Here is a 27,994-nt window from a genome sequence, read left to right on the forward strand (position 1 = left end):
AGTGAGCGCAGGGTATGCCGGGAGGCGCCGGCCGGAAGTGGGCAGGTTTGCGGCAGCGGTCGGGGCCGGGCTGTCCGGTTGCCGGCGAGAGGCGGCGGGGCCGGTGGCGCTCGCGATGCTGCGGCGGAAGCCGACGCGCCTGGAGCTGAAGCTAGACGACATCGAGGAGTTCGAGAGCATCAGGAAGGACCTCGAGGTGAGGCGCGTCGAGACCCGGCCGCACTCGGCGCTCCCGTCCCAGGGGCCGCCGCGGCCGGGGCCGCCTGCCGTGCGCGGGGCGTCCCGGGGAGCTCCGCCGCCGTGCGGAGGCGAGAAAGACAAGTCTGCGGATGACACCAAGCGGGGGGAGTAGTGGGTACACTGGAGTGCAGGGCTGGGGTTCAGAGGGACCGAGACAACCCGGAGGACTGGGCCCAGAGGAATCTCATGGGGTTCAACAAGGACAAGTGCAAAGTCCTGCACTTAAGACGGAGCAATCCCGTGCACCGGGACAGGCCGGGGGTGACTGGCTGGGTAGCAGCTCTGCAGAAAAGGACCTGGGCGTTACAGTGGACTATGGATAATAGTGGACAGTGGACAGTAAGCTGGATATGAGCCAGCAGAGTGCCCTTGTTCTGAAGAAGGCTAATGGCATACTGGGCTGCACTGGTAGGTGTGTTGCCAGCAGGTCAAGGGAAGTGATTATTCTTCTCTGTTTGGCACTGGTGAGGCCACATCTGGAGCACTGTGTCCAGTTTTGCCCCCCCCCCCCCCCCCCCCCCCAACTATAGAAAGGATGTGGACAAATTGGAGAGAGTCCAGCAGAGGGCAGCAACAATGGCTCAGGGGCTGGGACATGACTTATGGAAAGGCTGAGGGCACTGGCCTTATTTTCGTCTGGAGAAGGGAAGATTGAGAGAGGATTTAATAGCAGCCTTCAGCTACTGGCAGGATGATCACAAAGAGGATGGAACTTGACCAGGGTGGGCAAACTGCCGGCCAGCCAGTTGATTGGATCCAGCCTGTGGCTGCCCCTGCAGTGCTCCACATGGAGCCTGGCTCGACTTGTTCTCCTGCCCAGGGCAGCCTACATCTGCCAACGGCCCCAGCCAGCGCACAGTTTCCTGGCGGGGCTGCTCCCACACCTCCAGTGGTTCCTCCTCCTGCCCCTGCTGCACCACTCCAGGCTGGAGGGACTCTGCAGCCAGGCAGCTCCTTCCCCAGCATGCTGACCTCCAGCTCCCAGCCATCTTCTGTCCACTCGGCCACCCAGAGGTGGCTGCTCATGTCTGTTCATCACACTGGGCAGGCAGAGTGGGTGGAAGGTGCACTGGGGCAGGAGCCTCCTGGCTGCAGCTCTTCCCCACCACTCTCCTCTCCCGGCGCATATGGCAGGAGAAGGAGGAGGAGCTGCTGGAGGTGTGGGGGAGACCAAGCAATACCTAAACAGCTGCAGCCCTGCCGGGAAGCTGTGCATGTTGGGGAAGCTGTGCATGCTGGCTGGAGCCAGCAGGTGCAGATGGGACTGCCCCAGGCAGGGCTCAGCCCCATGTGGAGCACCGCAGGGGCATCTGCGGCTTGGGTGTGGGGTTGGGAGTAGCTGACCACACCTGCATCTGCACCACCTGGCTGAGCTCTGCTGCACCTGCCCCTAGCCCCCCACCTTTGCCCAGCTCCCAGGACCTAGCAACTAGGCAGCTCCTCACACCCCCCTGCCCTCTGCCACATACACACACACTGCCTCCCTACCCCCCACAATATACTAGAGTAAGACTGTATTTTAGGGGTGCACTGATAGAGATTTTTGGGGCTGATACTGATAGCCAATTTTTAAGAAGACATATTAGCAAATACCACTTTGATTTCCAAAACAGCTGTGTGCAGCTGGTAAGTCTGTTGTGGTGGAAGGGGTGGGGGAGGGGAAGGCAAGTGGGGGTGCAGATGAAGGCCCCTGCAGTGAGGGAGGGAGTGGGGGTGGGGCAGGCACTGCCCAGCTGGGGCGGGGTGGGGTGGGGCACAGGATGGAGCTGCAGGTCATCTGGTGGGGGCAGCTCCCACTGCTGCGCGCACCCCTGGAGGACACAGGGGTGGGGGCGTGTGCCTTGAGGGGCAAGGAGGGGCAGGGTACAGCACTGGGCTCTTCCCAGCAGGGGTGTGGACTGGGCTGTGGGTGGTGGTGGCGGTGGGAGGGGGCTGGAGGGGCTGCAGCCACCCCGAAATTTGCTGTAGTCCCCGCCATAGCCCCCTCCCAGTGCTACTGCCCACCCTGAATGCAGCCTGGCCCAGCCCTGGCCCACCCTTCTCTGCACAGATAAGGGGGCACACCCCCCCATGCCCTCCTGGACGAGTGACGGGAGCAGCAGCTGGAGCCACCGGATGAGCGGCTCCCGGATGAGCAGTGTGCAGGGCAGGAGCCACTCCCCCCTTCCCATGCCCGTGCCCCGCCCCTCCCTGCCTCCCCCCCCAGCTGTGACTCTGTGCCATACCCTCCCCCTTCTCCCCACCCTGCCCCCAGGCTGGGAAGCATCTTCCCCAGTCTCACTCCCTCCCTCACCAGAGGGGCCTTGATCTGCCCCGGTCTCCACTCCCCTTCCACTACAAGAGACTTACCAGCTGCAACTGCCCGGGGCTGTGTTCCTCACTGCCTATGTGTTGTGCTATGGCTGCGCGCATACAAGGGCCATTTATTACCCACAAAAGGCTGATTTCCGATATAGACAATTTTCTTGATATTGGTGCCGATCCAATATCAGACCAATGTATTGATTCACCTCTACTGTATTTTGAGCTATTATGCAGTTGCCTCTATATATGCTACTCAAAAAACATAAACGAAGACAAAAAATATTTTTTAAATAAAATTAAAATATGCTTTAGATATTTGATTTTTAGTATAATTTTGTTTTTTATTTATAATTTGTTAAAATTATATATTCTAAAAGATTTTAGGTGTGCAACCCTTGACAGCTCAGCAGAAGTCATTAAGTGGCCCTCCAGCCAAAATCATTGCCCACTCCTGAACTAGACTGTTCTCAGTGGTGGCAGATGATAAAGCAAAGGGCAGCAAGGGAAGTTTAGGTTAGATACTAGGAAAAACTTTCTCACTGGGAGGGTAATAAAATACTGGAACAGGTTATCCAGAGGGGTTGTGGCCTCTCCATCCTTGGTTAGACAAAGCCTTGGCAGGGATAATATAGATAGGGATGGGCCTGCTTTGAGCAAGGGGTTGGACTAGATGACCTCTTGAGGTCCCTTCCAACCATAATTTTCTATGATTCTGTGATAAAAGCAGGAGAGGGAGAGAGGTCGCAGGTTCATAACAAAGGAGCCAGAAGGGGACACTGGAGCAGTGTGCACCAGCCAGTGCCCACTGCCCCCTGAACGAGCCGAGGGAGCCTGTAGACACCGATCGGTGATATTCTGCCTGGAGACACTAGCAGAAGAGCAAAAGGAAGACAGCTCCACACTTGCCCGGCTTCCCCCCAGCCCGAGCCTTCTTCCTGGTCTTGTAGATCAGTGTGACACAGGCCTATTGGACACACAAAGGAAATGTGGGCTTTGGCAGACCTATGGTCTGGTTCAGTAAATGGCAGTTCTTATGTTCTTATCTGTCTACTTTGGGTGCTACATTGAGATAACTTCTTCTTTACCCTTACTTTAATTTAGCAGTAGAAAGAAACAGAGAGACCTGGCTTGACAGTACCTAATTTCATACCTACGGGGCCCTGAATGCTCAATAAGAATACAGACATTGGAGTCTGCTCCCTCTGGAAGCAATAATGTCACGCACAAGGCACGGTACGAAACCTGCCTGGCTGCTCAGGCTTCTCCTAAGGGAGTGGGGTGGATGCAGAGCCATTCTGTCTATTTTGGGGGGGTTGGTAAGGAGTGATTGTGAATCTCAATTTAGTTCTAAAATCAGCAGAGCTGTGGTGACATGCACATGACATGCATTGAAAACCTGTTGTTTAGATGTATATTCTGTCTAGAAATGCTCAGAGTGGTATACAGCAGCAGATAAACAACCCACAAAATAAGATGCAACAACAGACGCCCTAGTCAATACTATAAAAGTTTAAAACTCCACCCCACTGTATCCACTCCCACTGGCACATCCCAATTGAGCTTCCCAGACTAGAGACTACTTAGTTGGGAATAATGGAGCTCCAGCAGTGCTGTAGAGGCCTTTGTAGCATCGTAACACTCAAGTAACTGAAATTCCAAACTGCAGCACTAGCCCATAATTGAGAACAGGGCTGTCCCACTGGCAGTCTGGGGATAGTTAACATATGGCCTGCGGGCTCCGTTGGCCACTTTTCCCACTGCCATATGGCAGGGAAAGGCCAAGAGGTCCATGCACCGTGGGTATGGGTGATGAGGAGGCCATGTGCCACCAGCAAAACCTGGGTGGGGGTGTGCATGCTGCTGGCACAGTCCATGCTGTGGAGGGGGGCACATGCCACAGGTACCACTCATATCAGTGGGGGAGAATCCTGGAAGGGCTGCTGCTGCTACAAGTGACCCCCAGCCATGCCCAGTTTGGACAGCTCTGGTTCAGAATATACTTGTCTTCCTCCTCCACTCTGGAAGCAGTTGCCATCATGACTGGAGTAGGTTCACTTTTGAACATGTTATGGGGATGAGAGCTGCCATTTTAGTGGATTGCAAGATTTGTCTTAATATGCAGGGTGTTGCCACATAGTGGTAGTATCCAACCTGTGAAGTGATACTTGTATCTTTGTTTACCTGTGGACTGTGAAGTGCCCCAGTGCTGTGACTTGTGCTTGAACACTTAAGGCAAACATATTGTAGATCAGGGGTGTCAAACTCAAATCAGTAGGCAGGTTATATTCCTTGCCAGCATGCAAGATGTTAACACTGCTGCCACTCACCCCCTCCAGTGGCAGGGACCTTAATGCAGCAATTGAAAATGGTGAATGTGGCAGTTGGTAAATTTGGCTGCCTCCCACAGCCTTTATGTTACCCCAATAGCTGGCGATTGCACTGACACAGCAGCTCTTGCAGCCATGGCAAGAAGTCCCAGGACACTATCTAGCCCATGTGCTGTATGTGTAACACCCCTGCTGTAGAGCTATCCAAAAAAAAACCCAGTGAAGTTGTCCAGTTCATAGTATCATAGTACTTAGTGTTGGAAGAGACCTAAACAGATCATCAGGTCCGCCCCCTGCCCCGGGCAGGAATGGATTGACAAACTTCTTGTCTGTAATGAAATCAGCTTGCCTAATATTTCCGTAGTTTCACAGTTTCAGGGCTCCCTCTAGAGTTAGCAGTAAGAATTGAAAAAGGCTCTGCCTTTGACAGTGCAAACTCTCTCTACGTTGAAGTATCTTTGGGTTTCCAATACCCTGGTTTTCATAGGTCATCATTCTTTTTTGCAGAGCCGCAAAAAGCAGCGTGAAGATGTGGATGTAGTAGGAGCGAATGATGAAGGAGCTATTGGACTGAGCAATGACCACAAGAGCAGAGAACAAATGATAAATGACCGAATTGGTTACAAACCTCAGCCCAAACCCAACAACCGTTCCTCCCAGTTTGGAAGTTTTGAGTTCTAGAGACTACAGTTCCAGACAGTTCAGTATTGGACGCTGATGGGACAATCACCCCAAGACAATGCGAGCAGAGATGTTGCTGGTGGGAAGCTCTAGCAATGGCTGGGACTGGCCTCTGCATGCCAGTGGATCTCCTGCTTCTACAGGGGAAAGTATTACTTTTTCCAACAGGTTTTGGACATGTTTTTAATCTGACTTGTTACCCTCCCTCCAGCAATGCCCCCCCCCCAGCTAGCTGTTTTGTTTTAAATAAATATTTTTTTTTTTTTAAACACAAGAAGTTCTTTTATGTATCAGAAAAGTGTATGAGGCAGGTAAGGATGAATCGAAACTGCGAGCAGCAGAGTTGGAATTGCTGAGAATGTTGTTTTGGACCTCATGGACAGGGAACAAATAGGGATCAAGTGAAGGTACTGCCACAATGAGAAACTACACCAAGGCCAAACTCCTCTGGAATTGCAGAATTTAGTGTTCTTAAAAATCAAGGCAGAAGGATCTGTGCTCAAGCAAGAGCTGCAAATGCTTATAGAGTGGAAGGAAATGGAGCTCTGGGGAATGTCAATAATACAGTTCCATGTATAGGTGACTGAAATTCTTTGGTTATCCTGCAACAGGTAAGGCATAGCAGTGGCAGAGTAAGCTTCCTTCTCAAGGTGTTCCTAAGAAGGCTGGTTATAATGATGGCTTTTTAACCTATTTAAAAGTGGACCAACCCCCTCCCCACCTCATTTACATAGGCTGCTAGAAAGCTGTGCCTTACAATCACACCAGAGCTGGAGGAATGTGAGCTGGTGCCGTAGAAGTGGAAGGCTGTACATTTCTTTCCCAGCCCACTTCCTCCACCAGTATTTCACAGTGCAACTAGGGCAGCAGAATAAATTGGGTACAGGAAATCCTGATGCAGACTATGTCTTCTAATGGTTAAGTTTCAATTGGAACACTGAAGTAGTAAATTAAGGGCTTGTGCTATATTTTTAGTTGGTCTGTTACTTCCAAAGTCTTGGAGAGGTATTTCAGGGTGGTGAGGAGGCCACCAAACCCAGTAAATGCATAGGTTTGAAACAAAAATCTATAGTGTCAGGGGTAACTGCTACATCCATGGGTGAGAGGTGACATATGGACAGATGAGGTCTAGTATATGAACAAAATGAACTTGGTTGAGGGGATAGCTGAGTGTACCATATTTCACGGTGTATAGGTTGACACTGTATGAGTCAATCCCATTTTTCTGATCCAAAAAGTTAGGTTGACTTATATACCAGATCTATGAAATTTCTAAGTCAACTTAATTTTTTGGATCAGAAATATGGGGTTGACTTATACTGGCCCCTGAGCATCCTCACTGTGGACTGGGCACTCGGGGGTGTGGACATATGCCACAACACCACTCACAGGGGGCAGGGTGGGACTTGGCACACAGCTGGTATATCCCCATCCTCTGAGTGGCGCTGCCAGTCGAGCACCAAGCCCAGCACCACTCCCCATGTACTCAGCCTGCAGTGAGGGGCGCGCAGGTGTGGAGCCCAGTGCTGCTCACAGGGGATGGTGATACAGTGCATACGTTAAGGTTGAAGAATTAAAAATTGGGCTTCAAAACTCAACTTATACACTGTGAAATACAGTATCTCCTGTTCAGTATGACTTATTTAGATAAGAGTTCTGCTTTAACAAAAATGTGAAAAACTATAGCACAGAATGCAGTGTGTCTGTTGCAGGTATTTTGGGTCACTTACATAAACAGAACAGAATTAATGGGGTACTGGTGTGTAGCTAAGTGCTTTGTTTTCTTATTTCTAGAGTGCTGGAAGTCTGAGACAGCTTTATCTAGTTTTTATTAACACAGAAATGCATTGTAGGAGTTGTAGTTAACACATGGTCACAGCAGCATAGCAACTGCAAGCATAGGTACTGATAGCAGATTCTTTATGTAGCATGCTTCAGCCCTAGCTGCATACTACTGCCCAGGAAACTGAGGCCAAGATAAGTGAAATGACTTGTGATAGTCACATAGGAAGATCAATAACAGTCAGGAACAGACCTTATGTCTTGACTCCCGCCCTAGCTTCCTCTCCACAGTATTAGTACATGGTCCAAAGTACTTCTTCCCCTGTCCATTATGTTTTATTGGAGTGAAATGATGACTGGTTTTGTACTTTGAAATGTTCAGAGCATATAGTCACTGATTGCTGGTGAGGGAAATCTCAAACTTTGTTCCAAGATCTTAATTTAGTTTATTACATGATGGTCACAGTAACTGCAAACATATGGAAGACTTCCTCAGCCCCCTCTTCACTACCACATTTGATTAAGGCAACAGCATGTAAAGAATTGTCCTTGCTGCCTGGTACCTTCTTCTCCTGCATACTTATTAGTCTGCATCTTACTCTGTAGTTACACACCTATCTGGCGTATAATACCCTCACACACTGTACTTTGCTGAGATGTTCGGGGGCACAACATGACATCTGGAGTCCCCAGAACATTCAAAAACCAGCTGGCAAGCAGACTTCGTGGTTACAGCATGCCTGCATGGACAGAATCTGTCTGCCAAACTCAGATTTTCAATACAGCCACCTCAAAGGAATTTTGGGGTCTGGGTACCTGTTGGCATAAAGTTAAGTAACTGATCAGTTGAAGGAGGAGCAAAGTCATGGTCTGAGCTCCAGATATATGCAAAGAAGTTTTGTTGGGTTTTTGTTGGGTTTTTTGTTTTTGTTTGGGGGGGGGGGGTTGGAAGGAAGGCATCTGAGGCACTCCTTGCTCTGACCTCAAACTGTATTGTTAGCCTTATATTACACCCTCATGCAGCACTCAAATTCATATATTTTAAAGCATATTAGTGCTTAGACTCCATCTACAGAAACGGATCACAGGCACTTATCTGTAGTAGTGCCTGTGATTTCCTTCATCTTAAGAAGTGGGTATCAGAGGCTGTTGTGTGTAGCCTGCATCTCTCAACTTGATTATTCCCCATGCACCACAAAGCTTCAATGAACCAAACTATTTCCTTCTAGGATTCACTACCAGCATCCAAACAGCTTCAGAGGCTATTTTTCATGACCAGCATTAGGGTTAAGGTGCCCCAAAAGTTGCTGTGCTTTTCCTCCATTGACATTCTTGCTGTCTCCGCTGCATTATGACAAATAGGCCACAAAGAACGTATTCACATGCAAATGGGTGGGGGGTGAGATATGGCCAGGTTGACTAGTCCAGCAACTTGCTCCCTATGCCACTTAAAGCTAGGCAGTCACTCCTTTTGGAGGCACATACCAAGTGTTGATGGAGCCTGGGAGTTCCTGCTCTGGTTCCTTCTCCAGCTGTTTTGTCTAACACTGGAGAACATTTCCAAAACACACAACCACCACAGTAAAATGCAGTCTACTTTATTCACTAATTATATACAGTAGGATCTTGGTACACACATCAGCATTGAACAAGTTGACTTCACAAACAATGAATTTAAAAGGCAAATGTAATGGTCCACTGTAGCCAAAACCATACGTCCTGAAGTACAGCTGGAATCAGCTAGAGATCAAACTAAAAAGGCACTAGCACAATTGATTCCTAAAAGGCACTTGGATAAAATAGCAAAAGCCAGTGTCTTTGCGGTGGATCGGCAGAGCCTGGATGCTTTGTGCAATTCTTCCAAGGTCGCAATCAAGAGATGCACTTGTTTGAAAACTAAAAACACTTAGATCTAGGACATCACACATTCTTTGCATATTGCATACATGTTTCATTTAAGCACAAATTAAAATGTTAGTAAATCGCTGGGTTCTTACCTCCCTTCCAACCCTGCACAAGGAAAAGCTGAGAATTAGCAACAGGACTGCCTCAAATACACCTGTCAAAAAACTCCAGCCAGCTGTCATTAAAAGTTGCCATGAGGGCAGATGTACTTCACTGGACAACTGGCAAACTGAGTAGCAGCCTGGGCAGGGAACACTGTAATATGTCAGTCCCCCCTTGATACACCAGCTGTAACACCAACAGGTACATGCCCTTTTCAGCTGACTCTATAAACAGACCACTAGGTTTTTAATTAACACATGATGACAAAGGAAAAACAAACCATGGAGCCCAGTTATGACTCGAAGAAAACCACAGGAGGTAATAGGTAGCCCTTTTAGCAAGTGGGATCTAGTTGTGATAAAAGGTCCTGGCCATGATTAGACAATTTGTGAAGCATGCAAGTGATGTGAAAGGATTCTAGCTGGAAAATCCAGTGCAGATGGTGAGGAACTCTCAGCTGGTTAAGTGCCAAGGGAATAATGCTGCAGCCAAGAGTATTGTGAGAGCAGGTGACAGTCACATGCATGAGGGATCTTTATTTATTACCTTTTTTCTTCAGATCCCTACCTGGGTCTGACTAGCAGTAGAACATCCCTTATGTTCCACCTCACATGCTGGAGGCACTGCCAGCTCTGAGCTGGCTTTTCCACCCCAAGCCTCTGGTCCCAGTACAAAAAGTCTCCCCTTGCCATCTGCCAGCCAAAGGGAGTGGAAAAGCACCTGTAAGGAGGCAAGTTACACCGGGGAGAGCAGCAGGCAGAGGAGACTGGTTCTCAAGGAAAGAATAAAGAACAGGACTCCAGAGACTCCACACTTGATCTTCCTCCCAGCAATCAGGAACACTCCCCAGTACTGCAGCTTTCTCCAGAGCTCTGGGAACTAATTTCCATGTCAGATACCCAACAATTAGCTGGCTTCCAACACAGGACATCTTATAGAAACAACAACAAAAAGGGTCATCCAGCAGTTTGAATGCTAACCTGGGACTGAAGAGAAGTTCAGTTACCTGCTCCACATATTGTGTGGCCTTGTTCAGGTCACTTAGTGTCTCAGATCCCCTTCTATGCAGCAGGGATAACAGCACTGCCCTACCCCTCAATATAGCTGCAAGGGCAAATCCTCTATGGATTATGAGCTGCTCAGCTACTATGGTGAAGGCTATATGAGCATAGAATACAGGTCTCCTCCCAAAAAAGCAGAGGTTGCCCCAGAAGAGTTTAGAAAAGCTAATGTGACAAGGACAGAATTCTCTGTCAGGTGTGGAGGCTGTGTCTAATCAACAGAGTCATCCACCCCTCAGATAGTGAGGTAAAACTGGGGACCTTAAGGCAAAAGCAAAAAAGTCCAGAAGCTTTCATGATAGAGGATTAGGCCAACTGGAGATATTCTCCTTCAGAAAGAACAGCCAAAGTATATGAAATAATTAAGGCCAGTGTGGCAGGCTCCCCAGTGACTGTCATGTAAGGAAGGGGGAAAAAAAAAAAAATCAAGTAACTGGCTATTTCTCTAGCCCAAACTTAATCTGGTTCACAAAGTGGAGCTAAACTGAGGAACCTCCTTCTCCGACACTGCTACCCTGCCTTTTTTTTTTTTAATCAATGAAATGCTCCAAAGATTAAAGAGCAAATATTGTAAGCAGCTGTTTGAGGTCTCTATGTAAAGCATGGATGTTACTCCAACTTCAGAAGATAGAGCTGTTAGCAAAGAGGGAAATGAGCCTTTCCTTTCCTTTCCCTTGCTGCAGTACCGCAATAAAAAAGTTTAAAGAGTGCAGTTAAGGTTTCACTTGCCACTGAATCGGCTGGTACTGGCTACTGTTGGAGACAGGATGTGAGACTAGATGTATCCCTGCCTTGGTTGAGCAATTTTACCTAGTGTACCTGTTGGGCCAGCCCAACCTTTCTTTACAGAAACAGAAACAAGAAGAAAGTCACCAAAGGAGGAAAAACATTACAGAACATATGGGGATACCAGAGTTGTTCAAGAGGTTACTAGAAAACAAGCAGCCCTGTCCTTCATGTCACATGTGGGAACTCTGTAACTGGCATTTTGTAGCATCTTTCATCACAAAGCATCTTCTAAATTAGCCAACCAACTCTGTACAGAACCAATTCTCCAGCTTTCCCATCCATGTCAACCTCTGGAAAAGACCCAAGTCCACCTTCCCAAAGCCAGGTACCTACAAGGAAGAGCTCTGAGAGCCAAAAGCTGTTCTCAGGCCAAAATTTGAGATCAATGGTATACAGAGATCCTAGTAAGTGCCTCACAGCTGCCATTTCACACCTTACAAGGCAGAGGAGGAAGTAAGGGATGAGGTTACCAATTAAACCACAGAGGGTTTTGGGGAGGCTGAACAGCTTTTCCTCCAATCAGAATAGGCTGGCATGCTCTGGTTAATGCCCACTCTCTTCTAAAAAAGGCTGCACAATCTTTAACATCAAATCAGGACCTCATTTTTACCTCTCATTGGAAAGATGGCACATTGAACAGCACAGCCTCCTCTAGTACCAGAAGCAGAATTAATGCTACTCCCTACAGCACCTCAGGCGTTCCGTGGTAGGGCTCTCCCGTCCAGGAACTGAACCTGCTTTCCCTGTAAGATCTGTTTGGCTCCTAGCACAAGCTAGAAAGTTCTCTGCTACACTGTTAAGCAGCTCTGTCACTGGCATTGACACTTGCTGCCTTGACACAGCCATGTTGAGAAAGTCTTAAGATTTGGGGATTACAGAAAAGAGAAGTCCTTAGGGGCTGGATGACTTTTTATTGGCCTTATAGTCCCCTCCCTCCTCACGAGGAGTTATTGGACCCCCACTCTCCATTCTCTCATAGAAGTCTGGTTCTTCATCTCCCAGCCCAGCCAAGGAATCTCCTTTTCTCTGGAACCCCTAAAAACCCTGTTGGCATCACTTGGTTTTTATGAAATAATGTCACAAGTTATCATTTGGCTGTGGTGTTCCACCAACGATTTTCACTGAATGATAAATGGGGGTCTACTGCCAATCAGGACAAAGTTGGCATCAGGTCAATGGTTACTTAAAATCTCTCCCTGCTACCCAAGTGAGAGACTACTGACCTATGCCAACTGAGTACTTTTCCGTGATCAGTAAGTGGGAAGTGGCCAAACTGAAATGTTGTTCGCTGAAGCCTTCTGGATAAGCCAGCAAAATATCAATGCTGAACACCCTCCAACAGGCTTGGAAAATGGTCTCAGTCTGGTACAGGGGTATATGGCTACACCATGCCTGCTTCAGAGGCACACGTTTCCCATGAGTCAGTAGGGCCTGCCCTTTCCCAACAACATGATGCAGAGCACTGTTTCCAGGATTGAGTCCCAGAAAGTGTTATTGGTTCAGGCCACCGACAGCTCCCTCCTTTGCACTAAGTACCAATTATTTAAAAAAAACAAAAAACTAAAAATTAATGTTATTTTCACATATCTCCTCCATCATCTAATTCAACCTTTATCTTCCATTCATAAAAGTCTTGTTGCTGACCATTTCCTGTTTAAAAATACATTTCTAAAAGGGCAATGGAATAACTTTGCACAGTCCTGTCTGCCAACTTTCTTTCAATTGGGACAGAATCTAAAAATAAATCATCACCAAAGACAGTGCCCACACAACTCCTGAAAGCTGGTCTGCCTGGCCCAGGTACCAGGCTACCATGTCAGAAAGGGGTGGCACTGTTTCCCAATGCAAGGAATCCCCATGTGCCAGGCACTATCCCAGTTGGTGGTAAAACCCACATTGATTGTATTGATGTACATTGGTTTTCAGTTTGGGAATGATCCTCATTCTCTGAATGGCTAAAGTTAAAGTGAGCAGAGGGGCAGAGAGGTTCTTGACGTGTCCAGCATTAATGGCAGTGCTCAGTGATATCCACAACCACAGCTTTTTTCCAGCTGAAGAAAAAGTAGCCAGTCCCTGCTCCTGCTGCCACAGCTATGCAGAGGTATCCGTTGTAGGTCATGAATATCAACATGAGGAAATAACTGACCACCACCTGGATGATGTGTAGCACGGTTTGCAGCAGATGAGGGAAGCTCAGCATCTGTTGTCTGAAGAATCACAGAAAGGGAGAGCAGTTAGCAACCAAGAGCTATAGGATGGGGAATGCAGGGTCCCTGCCAGAGAGAAGGTAGCCCATAGAGTGGGCATGAAGAGAAGTAGGGAAAAAGATACAGATTCCACCCTCTCCCACAAATGGACAACTGCAGCTTCTCCCAGGCAATCAGCTACACAAAAATATTCATCAGCAGGGATCCTGGTTTTCCCTGACCAAAAAAGAAAAATAATTAAAATTGCAAATTCTCTGATAAAACCCCCACAATCTGTGATTAAAATGAAAGGCTCCCCCCTGCCCCCACCCCACACAGCCCTGCTGGTGCCCCTTGCCCCCCCACTTATGACCCCTGCTCCCCCAGTCCTGCTGGGGGGAAACCCCAGCTGCCAGGGCTACGGAGTCAGGGACACAGCCCCTGCCCTGGCGGGAGGCAGCGACAGTGGTTGCTGCAGCAGAGCGAAGCCCAGCTCCCCTCTGCTGATTGCTGCAGGCTTGGGCAGGGCGGGGCAGCTCCCCGTCACTGTGCACTCCCAGGGGGACCCATGTTCCCCATACCTGTGTGCGAAGCAGGTGCAGGTGTGCACTGCAGGCTCAGGTTCCTGCCCTGCTGCCCTGCCCCCAGGCCTTCACAGCCTGGTGGGTGCAACCTAGTGCTGCAGGGCAGAGAAGGGCCGCACAGGACAGCTGGTTGCAGCTGCGAGCTTCACACCATCCTGGCAATGCGTCCCCTGCGCACATGGCAGCAGCGAGGGGCACAACCCTGCACTGTTGCCTCCATTCCTGCTGCACACACAGGGATGCCTCGCCAGGGCAGCACAGAGCTCACAGCAGCAAGGAGATCCCCATGCAGCCCTGCCGTGCCCTGCCACAATGGAATGGATTGCACACAATGGGCTACAGAGGCCCTGGGGAAGGGCAGGGAGCCCAAGCCTGCAGCAGGCAGCCCACCCCCACCCAGCACACAGATCTGGGGTGCATGTGCCCACCCTGTCCCTCTGGGAGTGAGCGCAGTGGTGGGAAGCCAGCCCCGCTCCCCACCCCCAAAACAAGCCACCCACAGCCTCGTCCCAGGGTCCTGCAGCCACACATTGTGGCCCCAAGCCCCACACACTGCCCAGCTGGGCAGCAGCCCCAGCCCTGGCCCTGCCCAACTCCCTCCCTATGGGGGGTCTCAATCCTCCCTGACACTTACCTGCAGGAGCTGCTCTCCAGGCTGCCTGGTGGCCATATGCATACACATGCACATGGTGCTCCCTGCCTGACCACCCTCCTCCCACTCCCTGCAGGAAGCTTGATGCAAAACTGCAAAATCCATGGGTTTCTCTGCTAAAATGAGAAGTCTGCATTTTATTCCAGTAAGGAGGGAAATCCACATTTTACTCTGTTTTTCTGCGGGAAAGGGAAAACCTGGATCCCTGCTCATCAGATAGGAATAACAGGGTTCGCTGGGAGATCAGAACTGCTACATTTTGAGTCAAATCCTCCTGATTCTATTTTTCTCCCTGGCCTATGCTTCCAGCTGAACAGGGCAGCTTTTATTGTTTGAAAAGAGGCCTAGACTGCCTGAAAGGATCCCCAGGCCTTCTCTTGCTTCAGAAAGAGCAAGTCTGGTGGCACAGACAATATCTGAGCCTGGTAATTACATGCACACTTCCCTCTTTCAATTCCTTGCTGTTATTCCCCTGCCCATTTCCCCTGCCCTTCTCTCCAACACACACACTCTTATAAAGCCCTTGTGATTGGTGCAGAGTGGCTCTTCCATTCCCTCTTCCCCAACCCTAACAGGATAACTGTGTAATCCCTGAAGGTACAGGTTCTTTAGTGTCCTTCAAAAAGATGTGCACTATGTAAGCCTTCAAGAGGAAATTGTGTCCACATGGAATTTTCTATGTCTTAGTCTTTTCCATACTTGTCTGCTGAGAAGCATGCTATTTGTCCTAGAAAGGTGGCAGATTCTTACCCAACTGTTTTGTGGGTCTCCATCAAGATGGTGCCGTTTGGTCCTGGGACAGGCATGGAATTGTAGCGAATGCTGACCTGTGACTTACGAAGCAGGCACTCTCGAGCTATCTTGAGTCCTTCATAAAACATGGCTAGGAAGAAGACAGCCACAAAAGCACCAGCCATTTCTGACAGTGGAGAAAGAATGAAGTCAAGTTACCAAATTTGTGCATAAGTTATTCACTTTGTTTGCTTGAGAAAGACACCTTCCAATCCAATGGACAGCTCCCACTGCATAGACGAGAGGCTGCCTGTGTGTGTGTAAGGGTTTGATTCATCCTAAAACAACATGGAACCTGACATGCAACACCCCCAAGTGTTAACACCCCATATCTTAACAAGGCTGATGCAATACCGGAACATGAAAGTCTCTCCACTTTCACCCTCTTTGCTCTAACTACACTAAGTAGTCCATGCCTGGCTACTGGAAGAACCTTCAACCGTATGACATGGGGTTACTCTATCAACATCCCTCGGAAGTAAGCTTTTGCTTTGGTTAGGGCAAGAGCAACAAGCCAGCCTCTTATCTGAGAGAGCACTACTGACCTCCAGGTGTATTGATCACAAGTCCAGAGAACAGGAGAGGCACATTCTTATAGCTGAAGTGGAAAGTCATATCCTGTCCAAGACAGAAAGGTCATTTAAAACATAAACAAGAATCTCTGAGCAAAAAAGGGGAAGAGGCAAGGCTTAAATACACACCTTACAACAAGACTTACAAAATTTTAAGCAAAGGACTGTTACATGATGTTGGTATGGCTAAAGCCAAGCTCAGAGCAAGCTTCTTCTGCTCAGTCACCAAGTACAGAGTTGAAACACACTATAGCAAGCCTAGTGTAACAAGGATAATTTCCTTTTGGCACAAATTCAGTTCAGATCACTGCAAATCTACCCGGTGTCCTGAGGGATAAGAAAAGCAGAATGAGTACGAGGCCATCCCATGATAACGTGAAGTGGCAGTCACAAGGAAGCGGCATGGGTGACAAGGCAGCAGGAAGCAGAAGAATCTGACATGGCAGGTGCCAAATAGTGCCCATTTGGAGAGAATAGAAACTGAAGCCATTTCACAACTATATTCAAATTCCTTTAAGTATCTCAAGAGAAAAGTCACAGCTGTAACAGGATTTTAAAAATACTGGGCATATTTTCTGTTCAAAGTTAAGACAAAGATGGGCCCTTCCATAAGACACTTAGACTTTGTTGTGCAGCCACTGTCCAATCCAAGCCTATATCCACTTAGAACTATTTTCTGTTGATTTAATGGAAGGAGGGGGAAAGAAAAGTTTGTAAAACTTGAGATAAAAATGGCTGCTGGTGACCCACAAAGCAGACTGCAGTTGACCTGTATATTTCAGAGCTCTGAATGTATTAGGTTACCTTCCTTCCCAACTAGCGCACAGTCCAGGGCTTTCAATAGCAACTTATCCTAACTAAAAGGTTTCCTACTGGGTCAACACAGCAAGCACTGATCTACCAAAGCTTTAGAACCTCTGTTTCCAAGGAGCCCAGCTATTGTTGTCCTGTTTACATGCAATCCAGATAAGTCTCCCTAACTAGTTCACACACATTATACACTTAAGTCTTTTAAGAGACTAGAGACAGTTTAGCAATTTTGCTGGTCCTTTCAGGAATGTGGCTGAGGAGAGGAATGTGGCTGAGAGTGGCAGGGTACTTTGAATTCAGCATAACCTAGATCCTTTCCACATTCATTTCAGTATGTGTTCCTTACAGAGGAGGTTAACATTTTCAATAACAGTGCAAATGAATCCTAGCTCTTCCCTTTCCTACAGGAAAATCCAAAGAAAGAGAGGACAGGTTCTTTCATTCAAATGAATGCGGAGGAGATACTGCAGCAAGCAGCTTGCACAGCCCTTCCAGAATCATTCTGGCTTTCACACAAGTCTGCTGCTTCCAAACAGTGCTGATGCCAGCAGGCATGCTCCCTGATTTTCTGCAAGGAAAGCCCATTTTGCAATGGACTCGCACATTGAACACATTTTATGCTGCAAGTTATCCTTTAGGAAAGCTACCTGTCACTTCTCCAAATTAAAGGATTTTCAGTTATGTCAACAGCCGCCAGTAAAATTAAAATGGTACATTTGTGGCCAGCAGAATTTGAAAGGATTCTTGTAGACAAACACCACTTGGGAAGTGACCTAAGCTACTGAATGGATGGTTTTAGGGTTCCCAAGTTATATTCTCCCTGAATTAAACATTAATAAAGAAGTCTTATGAGTCTTTTTTTACTTCGTTGTAAACGCTCCAAATGTTCAGAGAGGTAAAGGGTTTTGGGAATAGAGTTTAAACTAAGCTCTGGACAATGTCTAACTTTCTGGACTTCACTCACCATCATCATCATCATCATTCCTCCTTCATGATTGTGTCCTGGTGACGTCGTAGGGTGATAATGTTCTGGCGGATGCACGGAGGATGGCATGGTGCCGCTCATTGTATGGTTCATGTGATCTGCGTGGTGACTGAGAGACATCTTCACTGCAGAGGTATCAAAAACGGCACGCAGGACAATGGAAGCCTTAGAGAAAGAAGGAATAGTGGACATTAGGGCAAGGGTCACAAAAAACAACTTTCACAAACAGGAGACAGTTTCTACAGCGCACAGTGAAGTCTGGCTCCCAGCATCCCTCCTACCAGAAAGGCTGCATCCTGGAGAGCCCTGTCCTATAGATATGGATTGCTGTCTGGAATATATCATCCTCCTTCACACTCGCTACATGGAGCTCAGAGCAAATGTAGCATTCAGAAGTTCTCTTTGGGTTAATCAGCGTGTTCTCTTTGGGTTACTATTTCTGTAATGCACAAATGGATGCAAAGCACAAACAATCCTTACCCTAAAGCTTTCAATCCGACTTACAGATGCCATTTTAAGCCAACAAGTGAAAAGTCTTCTCGCAAGTCTAGACATCCAAAAGATAAAAACTTGTCTTTTGTTGCTTCAGAGTCTAATTGCTCCCATACCCCATCTTAATTGCATCTACCCAAGGATCAGACTCAGGATATTTCTCCTAATGTGCAGCTCTGTATTTAATTATGATCAGCTCTATCTAAAAAAGAAATCACATTAGCATGATGCAGAGCTACAGCTGGTGGAAAGGTCTAGAGGAGCCCCTGGCAATCTAGTCTGGTTTCTATTAACTTTAAGTCTTTACATCTCCCCTCTAACTGAATTAGACATAATGAGAGAAACGCAAACATGTCTGCAGGTCTAAACCCATTTAATCAGATTACTGCAAATCGATTATGTTAAGGCAACAGTTCAAAGGTAGAATAAACACTCCCTGAAAAGTTAACTGTGTAGCATAACCTTTTCATCCCATCAGAACCCATGACTTGCTTAATAAGCAACTCTGATAGCTTACTGTTGAAAAATGACTAATGAGAAGGACCTGGGAGTATTAGTTGATTATGGACTATGAGTTGCCAATGTGGTGCAGCCATAAAAAATGCAAATGTAAATCCTGGGATGTGTCAAACAAGGCAATTACACAGACGCAGGAAAGTACTGATGTCATTGTACAAGGTACTGGCACTGCTGTGTGTGGAGCACTGTACAGCTCTGGCCATCTATATTCAAAAAAAGAGAAAAGTTCAAACTGAAATAGGTGCACCAAAGAGCTGCAAGGCTGAACAGGGGCTTATTTTATGGGCTTATTTGATGAGGAAGGATTCAAAGAGCTTGGCTAGTTCAGCTAATGATAGGTTTGCTTGCTATAAATACTGGGAGGAGAGGAAAAGAGAGGAAGAATACCTGGTTGGGAATCAAGCTATTTAAAGCTAAAAGACAATGTTGGCACACAGCAAATGGGAATAAACTGCCTGTGGATAGATGTAGACTGGAAATTTGAAAACAATTCCTAACTCTCAGAGCAGTGAGATTTGGGATCGACCTGCAGGTAGGAGCAGTAGAAGGCAAAATTCCTCATTACTTTTAAGATGGAGCTTGAGCAATACATGAACGAAGTACATCAGGGTATCAAGTGTTCCTAGGAGAGGCCTGTCCCACAAGGCAAGCTCTAAAATCTTCAGAGAATTAAACAGGCAGAAAGGAATTAAAGGTTCTGGGAAAATTTAAAAGGATATGGAAGAAATCAGTGAGGTAGAAGTGTACGAGGAAGCTAGGTCTCCCTCCGAGGAGGAAGGTACAGCATGTATGTGGGGAAAGGGGGTGCACTGCTGAGCAAACTCTGAAGTTGATGAAATAATTAAGGGCTTGTCTCTACAGAGAAGTCAGATTGCAGGGAGAAGGGGCACTCTGACAGCACGCTCATGGGCATAACCTCTGTGAGGACACTCAGTGCACAGCACTTTACTCCACTATGAAAGGGAGCAGTAACTTTCTTTACAGCGATTCCACCCTACAGACAAGCAGTGGCTAGAAGAGGAATTATTCTCTTTCCATGTTTCCAGGGAAAACTTTTTATGCCCAAGCATTTTGCTTAAGGAGTGCAGAGGCCAAGCAGGAATGATCAGAACCAGAGTGAATTAGTGAAAGAGTAAATTATTGCAAACAGCCGGACCAAGCCTTGTGGTCGCCCGGCAGAGTGAACGTTTTGTGGGTTTTGCTTGTTCAAAGCATTTGAACAATCACATGTTGCATCCTCTCTGTGCACGTACTACTTCTAAAGAGATCCAAACCTTCAGAGCTAGAACTGAGGACTTAAGTTCTCACACTGCCAAAAGAAACACTCGGCCAACATACCTCAAATCTCTACCTATTCATCTGAACAACAAAACAGCCTTGTAGATTATATAATCAGATGGGCTGTCTGGGCACAGCAGGACAATCTGGGCTATGTATATCCCTTGGAGGGGGGGGAGAGGAGGTCAGGAAACTTGGAGTCTCTTCTTTGCTCCAAGGACAAGCTAAATAACTTTAGAACAGAGGATGGCTTTGCAGGTTATCTTGAATTCTACTCACATAAGTAGTTGCAAAAGGATGGGGAGCGCTTAATACATGTACCAGAAACCATTGACAAAGCCAGGAGTGAGCTCAGTGAGTGAATTGAGCAATATTTCCAGAGTATGGGGATTTAGTGCTCTCTCTCCCCCTCTCCTTACATTACTGAGGAACATAAGGAAACATCCACTAAATGCCATATCTTCCTCCTGTTGATGGATATAATGGCTCTTGTCTGGACAGAACAAACCCTCCAGAGATACCCACTGTGCAAATCAAAAATCATTTCTTTAAGGGCTTGTCTTGTTACTCATCTCCACAGTCTCATCATCGTATTTATAAGCAAGTGAAACAGCAAATTCCCCAGTTCACTCCAAGGAGTCTCTGGCACATCTGTGTTTGCAGGGTAGGAATTCCACTTGGAGAGCTGCAAGTGTGATTCAGATTTATAAGCACACACAAAAAAAATGTAGTCTCCCTAGGAATGCAAGTAAAATATTCTCAGGTTCAAAGATGAAAAGGGGGGGAGGGGTGCAGTTTTTTTGTGCTGTTCTGGTTTAAGGCTAAACTGGCAAGATTGAACCTGGTAATGCTCACAAAAGCCCCACTTCTATGCCCAAAAAACAAAGCCCCAAGAGTCATCATCCCCAACACCAACCCCCACATACCAAACCCAAATTTTCTCTACTGCAGTTGGCAAATGTAAAAAGATCTTTCACGAGTGCCTTATAAAGGTGTTTACCATAAGTGGAAATTGCCTTTTAATTAGCAACGGAAGAGGCAGCTCATGCAAAGAAAATCAATACACAGGAAAATCAGTGTTTAAAAATGCTGCCCCCTCCTTCTGACACCAGAGTAGGAAACTTGGCCTTAGAGGTAAGTTATGACCAGGAAAAGATCTGTGCTCTAACTGTGTGTTCCCGCTCCCCAGCCTGTGCCTGGAGCAGGGCATTTGAGGCAGCAGCAGTAGCAAATTAATGGGGCTTCGTCTCTGAAACAGCTGTTTTACAAGTCTTACAGCCAGCAAAAGCAAGCCTGAGCGACAGGCTGCCTGCCTGCAGGGAGCTGTGTAGCCTGAAGCCAGGGTCATGGATTTTAATAACAGACCAGTGTCTACAACTACAAAAAACACACTGGTTCATATTATGGCAAAAGCTTTAAATAGGTCCAGTGCACACCCAGCACTTAGGCTGCAGGTATTTTTGGCTGAATGGGCACTTTGCTCTCCAGACTGCATTGCAGCCCACTCTGCACATAAACTCAGTGAGGAAAGGAGAGAAATTCCTACATAACCTACCTAGGCAGCCCTCCAGCTGGCACTCGTACACCCAGATAGGCTCACCTCCACATACAGGCATGTGCACACAAAGGTTCATCTACAAGGTAGCTTACTGAGTAAAGAAGCAAAATATGGAAGGGGCTAGAATGGATAGAGAGAGAATATCCCTTCTATTGGGGAAGGCTTCAAGGGTCACTTCCAGGCCTAGCTCTCTCTACAGCAGCTGCTGTCCTTATTTTCAATAAATCAATTAGACAAATAGAAGGGAGGACCATGACAGAAAAACATGGGTAGGCCAGTGTGTTTGAAGATACCAACACACTCCTTGACCATCCCTGGACTTCTTTCAAGGTGGTCTTTTTCAAGGGGATGCAAAGCCAAACCCCAGCCACACAGTAAGGGACTCAGAGGCTTGCTTCTTCCCAAGTGAGTTACAAGGGTTCGTTCACATGAGCAAAGCACTTTAAGAACTTTAAAAACGCCCTTGATATACTTCGTTATAATCTACTGTGGTTTATCTCTGGAGATAGCTAGCACAAATCACTGCCTGACAATTGGGCCCATTGTTTAGTCATCTCCTTGGCCTAAGCTCTCCCATGGCAGACAAAATTCTTGGCCAAGATACACTCTAGTTCTTCTGGAAAGCTTGAACTGGGCAAGCTACCCATGCCAAAGAGGAAGCGCTATTTTGTTTGGTCTAAGGTGCCGGCTGATCAAAATTAAGTCCCCCTCATATCCTTCATAAGGGAGAAACATGCTCTTGCAGCAGCATGTGACTGTACAATAAAACGCCATTTAAACAAATACCTGTCGAAGTGATATACGAATGCTCAACTCCCACAGAACTTAAGAAAGCAACACACAATAGAGTGCTCTACCCTTTCACATTCCAGCAATTAAAAAGAATAAAACAAAACAACCACTTCCATTGCTACTGCCCAGCAAAATGGGAATGTTACAAAACACAGATCAGGTTTCTGTTATACTATGGTTATTTAGTCTCTGACGCTATGAGCCATGTTGGGCTGGGGGCCAGTACCATGCTGAAGCCCCCAGATCATTCTGTTTCACAATACAGGTGACACTTTGCTTCTGATTTGGGAGGCAACTGTATATAACCAGATCTCCCAGCAGGTCTGTTTGGGTAGCAAAGACCACTTTTTAAGAGATTTACAACCTGAAGGCAGCTATTCTTTATCCTCCCCTGAGCAAGCAGTGAAGAAAGTTTTGCATAAGCTGCAAGAAAAGAAAATAAAGAGAAAAGAAACGAAACTTTCCACAAACAGTGAGCATGAAAAGCACATTCCCCATTCCCGTGCCATTTCCAAGTTGTGTACATAAAGAAACAGTACATACAGAGCAGAACAAAGAGAAGTGACGGGCACTTATCGGAGTTCTACTTGCAGCAGCTTCGCTAGCAGACACTCGCGTTTCACTCACTCCAGTCCCCGAGCTCGATCCTTTTCGAAGTCACACGCTCCAGACAGCAACGGGAGGGGGAGACGAGTCCACAGACACTAAGACAGTGTTCACTTGCTCAACCTGTATTCTGCAGTAAGTGGCCCAACCTAGGCATCATGAGACCAGAGTGCTGCTCTCATTTATTCAATTTCCTGACATCCTCACCAGTTTAACTGCTTCTTCTCCAAAGTAAAAGCCTGTCACTGCAGCCCCAGTGTAAGTCCTGGGTTTTGCCAAGGCCTCAAGGGATACTCAAATAAACAGGCATATCTACTTGTTTGTATTAGGGGAGTGCCTAAAAACCCAGTGTAGAGCCCTAGCATGCTAAACGCTATATAGGCACACTCAAGATACCCAGGCCTCTACCACACAAGTATTCCATAGCAACAGTAATGCAGTATACTGTAAGTGCACCACCATCCTCCAGGACTGTGGTCAGAGCTCTGCTCTGGAACTTACATCAACCAAATGCAAGGTCCAGTCATACATCAAAAGTTTGTACAATTGTTCAGTTGGCCTTGCTCACACGTACTTACCTGCCTTTGGGAATTACATGCCTGTCCTTGCCATATGATCAGCATGCCTCAGTTATGAATCTATTTATCCTTGGCTCCTGTGAAGGCCGGAGGGTCAGGGGTCGGGTCTTATTCTCCTTGTCTAGTCACAGGAGACTAAGTGACTATCCCAAGGTCATCCAGGAAGTCTGTGGCTCAATAGCAATAAAAACTGCATCTCCAGAGTCCCAGCTCTGCTTTTGGCACCATAACCATCCTTCCCATGTACTGGAGACCACTCAGCAAGGGAGTCAAGAAAGGAAGGGGAAAGACTCAAAGTGGGCTAGGTGCTACAGTATGAGTCAAAGGTGTCATTCACTCAAAATCCTATTTCTTGGGCTTCCCCACTTGACAGGAAAAGCTTGCAGCCATCACTCTGTACAGCAAGTCTCAAAGTCCATCATTGTAGATGCACAACATCAAGAATTATGTAAAGTATGAGAGAGAGCTCCCAGCTCTTCATCTGACGGCAAGAAGGACACAGAGCAAGTCTCAGAGGCTTTCAAAGGAAGGGAGGGCTGGTGCACAGATCTATTTATCAGGAATTTGTTGTTAGAGACTACACTAAGCAGAAGTGAAGCATGTAGGGCAGAAGAGCAGAAACCTCATCTGTGTTGGGGTGGGGGGAGATGGACGGGGTGTCACACCCATGGCAGGGACCCTATTTCCTCCTTACATTATGCTCCATGGGACCTCCCAGACTCCTCTATGCTTGGTAGAGCTCCCTAAGACAATGACCTCCACAGAGATCTGGGTAAAATCTGGCCACCTGCACGAACTGAGTTGGACTTTTTGTTTGCCTGCTTTGTCACATTCAACATCCACCCTTCCCCCCCCCAGGCAAATGTACCTTCTTTAGGGTCAGGTTCTTCCCCCTCATCCTCTGTGGCTGACACACAGATGATAGACATTTGCATCCATCCATCTAGATCTGCCCTACTCATTGATCCAGTAGTATATTGCAATGAGCAGGCATTGCATTGTGACCTCCTCTCACGTGTAGAGGGCCATATGACCATTGCTTTGGGAGCCTGCTTCTGCACTCAAACACTGGCTTGATTTCTGGCCTGATCCAAATGCCAGTTCACATGCATTTTCTGGAGTTGCACACATTTTGATAAGGAATCCCAAGGACACAATGATAATACCAGTCAAGCAGTGCAATTAAGAGCTTATTCAAAGCCAAGGAAGACTAGGTAGCATGATAAATGCCAAAAGTGAAGATGTGTCTCTCTTAGAGACAGGGCTGCACTAGGACTTTTATCCTCACTTCAGTTCACTCAGCACAATTTCTCTTCCTGAAGGAGATGCCAGGCCCTTCCTCTAAGCACAATTAGGGGGATCATGTTCCTTTCATAGAGTTTATTTTCAGAACAAAAAAACAAAACAAAACAAAAAAAAACTTGTTTGTTCACTTTCTCTACGGCAAACTAATTAAGCTACTTCACCCATCAAAGGAGAGCATCCATCTTCCAGCCTGAGAAGATGCCCCAGAGGCCACTCTAACCTTTGAATGAGGAGCCAAGTTGAACATCCTCCATTCCTCCCCTTACAAAAACAAAGCAGCAGCACTTGCTAAATGAGAGCTTAACCCTCAGAACACATGCAAGTCCACAAGCAAGACACAGCCCTTCTGAAAAGGTGCCAAAAACCTGATTTGCCCACACCTGTGAACCTCTATAACATAATATACCTAATAATTACATTTTAGGTAATGCAGTCTAGATGAGGGCACCTTGCCTCATCTATCCATAGTGCATCTGCAGATGTGAGCTACTGTGTGTGGCCAAGTGGGGACCTGTTACACAAGTACAAGGGGCTGTTTTTCTGGATTTGTGTAGGGGACAGGTATCACAGCCTTGTGGCACAGGAAGGTATGCTGCACTTAAACTGGAGTGGTATGTCCACAAGTGTAAGGCGAAAATGGTGCTAGAAACACTTAGCTATGATTTTGAACCCCAAGGTACCTCACTGCTTTAGAAATAATGACCCAGTCCTGGGAAGATGCACGTACGTTTCCTTGAAGTAATCCAGAACTGAGCTGGTTAGGACCTTGTAGGGCAGGGGCCTCCAGTAATCCGGTGTGCTGCAGAGGTCAAAGGAGGCCGGTGGTTGCCTCCACTGTTCTCCTGGAGACTGTTATAAACCAAGGGAGTACAAAAGCATCCCATAAAGAACAGATCAAGGCTCATTTAGCCGACAGCAACTCATCCACACACTATGACACAGGGCCAGAACAAGACAGGTTGGCTGCTAGCTCTTTCTGCCTTAACTCAATCCTTGTGCTGCCTGGCGCTTCGCTTTGGTGAAGCTTGGCACATGATCATGTAAGAACTCCTATTTTCACAAGAGTCTACTTACCAAAAGATGTTTAGGTTCACCATGACAGACCATAAAAGGTGCCTGCTCACCAGTGAGGCCTCATTAGCAGCAAGATGCCAGTTTGCCATCTTAACAGAGATTATTGTACCATTTGCCTTGAGGACTTATGGAAGGGTCAAAGACAGCTGGGGTAAAGAGACAGGTTTACAAGTATAAACAACTTTACAGCCAGGTGCTGCTGTCCTACAACAGTATTACCCTAGTGTGTATAGATGACAAGACAGCTGTAAGCTCAGTTAAAAAATCACTGTCAAGTTCGGCATCTGTGATGGGAAGAAAGTGCTGGGGACACATTTACAAGAGCCAATTCCCACTCACCAGGAAAAACCTACAGAGAAACCTCCTGGATGCTCCATCTGTATATGGAAGACATTACAACAGGGCCACATTTGGTAGGTTACTTTGTTCTAGCAGCATCTCTGCTATGCCCCATCACTTGCTGGCAGTGAAGAGCAAGAAAAGAGGTATCAATGGAGTCCTGCTTCTGCTATACGCGCCTACAAGAGCTGGTTAATACAGGGACAACTGAACGTAGATGGGATAGCAAATGCTGAGTGCCTGGGAGCAGGGATGGGGCAGGGTAACACCAGAGCACTGAACTAGTAACTGCAAGGGACAGAAAAGAGGTAGGACACATACGTTCATGCTCATCTGCTCTTCCTTACACAAAGCACTCTTCTGCTCTTTGGCACTGCAGACAGCTTCAGTTTTTAGGAGGCACCACACTGGCTCTTTAATTTTTCCCATTTCAATGAGATCCATGCCTCTCCATGACAAAGAGATATTCTTTCATGCAGGGAACCCCTTCATTGTCCATCCTGCCCAGCATTGCTTACTCCAGGTACTCAAATAATGATCTGCTTAATGCTTGCCCTACATTAGTAACAATCTCGATGCCACTCACCCCAGACTTGGCTGGACTACCACAACCACACTCAGGCTTCATAATTTGTCATGGCCATGTCATCTGTGACAAAACCCAAGAATGGTCTTTTCCACCCCAGCCTAACCTGCTATGCAGTAAGCCTTGCCCATTCAACCATTAGCTCTGTTACAGTGTTCTGATATCTTTACAAGCTTAAAAAACTATTAACAATTGGTCTTTTCCATTAAAAAAGGATTAATCTAATACAGTCACTGCCTGGGCTTTTTTTCTATAAACCAAGATTATGCCTTTGCAACATTGGCATAACTACTACCATTTCTAGTCATGCCGATCAGGCCTGGCCTGGATAAGTTGCTGGCACTTGTAGCCAGGCACTGAAGGAAGAGAATTCAAAGCCCTGCTAGTTTTTCATGTATCTTGTAAAAGAAAAGTCACTTTGCTTTCAGGATATATTTTTAAGGAAGCTTAATTGCAGAACCAATTTAATAACACTTTATACTTCTCGGGTACCTTCTATCAAAAGGTAGTCACCTTGAGACCCATCATTATCCCTATTTGACAGCATGATTTAATGAAGGAAAGCGCTGCAGTAATTAACCCATGTAGCAGGGCTGGAATGACAACTCATAGCCCATTCAATTCTCCTCCCCACCTCTCAACTACCCTGGGCTTTCACTAAGCAAAAAGCATTGCAAAAATGAGTCCATGGTGGACTTGTGCAAAACAAATAATTTCAACATTTTTCACAAGATTATGTTCTTGTCTCAGTCAACCTTCAGGGAACGTAGGTAGAGTTTACCAACTTGATGGAAGGGATCAAGCCAGAATTTCACACAATCCTTTGAACTGGTAGCTTCTCCAAGGTTTTCAGCAAAATAGCTTATAAGTCCCAAAGCAATATCATATAGTGTTGTGGTTTTAATAGTGGCCAGTGGACAAAGTGATTTCAGCTACCTGTAATCAAACCCAATCAGATCCCTTCAGCCTAAAAACCAAGGATAACAAAAAAGCATTTGCTGGTTTTCTAGTTTCTTCCCCTAAACCGAATATAGACAACTTCCTCCTACAAAACTTAGAACAGCTCTTTCCCAACGGCTAGAAAACATGACTGGA

General features: G+C 46.8%; 2 protein-coding genes across 7 annotated transcripts in view; one reads left to right on the forward strand and one right to left on the reverse strand.

Moving 5' to 3' along the window:
- Positions 1 to 8: 8 nt before the first annotated feature.
- CDC26 (cell division cycle 26) lies at positions 9 to 10,936 on the forward strand. Its single transcript, XM_006268284.4, has 2 exons — positions 9 to 196; positions 5,379 to 10,936. The coding sequence occupies exons 1-2, from the start codon at positions 116 to 118 to the stop codon at positions 5,550 to 5,552; spliced, it is 255 nt and encodes an 84-aa protein (XP_006268346.1). The 5' UTR covers positions 9 to 115; the 3' UTR covers positions 5,553 to 10,936.
- Positions 8,917 to 27,994, reverse strand: part of SLC31A1 (solute carrier family 31 member 1) — a 36,942-nt gene continuing 17,864 nt past the window's right edge. For 3 of the 6 annotated variants that reach the window (XM_019501035.2, XM_019501037.2, XM_019501038.2), the window contains 4 exons: positions 17,752 to 17,937; positions 15,951 to 16,023; positions 15,364 to 15,532; positions 8,917 to 13,398 (listed from right to left, as the gene is read on the reverse strand). In XM_019501035.2, the coding sequence (XP_019356580.1) occupies positions 13,197 to 13,398; positions 15,364 to 15,532; positions 15,951 to 16,023; positions 17,752 to 17,937 (630 nt within the window). In that variant the 3' untranslated portion in view covers positions 8,917 to 13,196. Of the gene's footprint in view, positions 13,399 to 15,363; positions 15,533 to 15,950; positions 16,024 to 17,751; positions 17,938 to 23,038; positions 23,162 to 23,595; positions 23,656 to 27,994 lie in introns of those variants that run through there. The other 3 variants (XM_019501034.1, XM_014602678.2, XM_019501039.2) reach the window with 3 other exon arrangements.

The sequence above is a fragment of the Alligator mississippiensis genome, chromosome 12 (genome assembly GCF_030867095.1).
Source record: "Alligator mississippiensis isolate rAllMis1 chromosome 12, rAllMis1, whole genome shotgun sequence".
NCBI classification, from domain to species: domain Eukaryota; kingdom Metazoa; phylum Chordata; order Crocodylia; family Alligatoridae; genus Alligator; species Alligator mississippiensis.

Excerpts from the sequence above, each read along its gene's own strand:
- CDC26 (XM_006268284.4), top strand. The coding sequence starts at position 116 with ATGCTGCGGCGGAAGCCGACGCGCCTGGAGCTGAAGCTAGACGACATC. Across the intron at positions 197-5,378 it reads GCATCAGGAAGGACCTCGAG|AGCCGCAAAAAGCAGCGTGA; the intron begins GTGAGGCGCGTC and ends TCTTTTTTGCAG.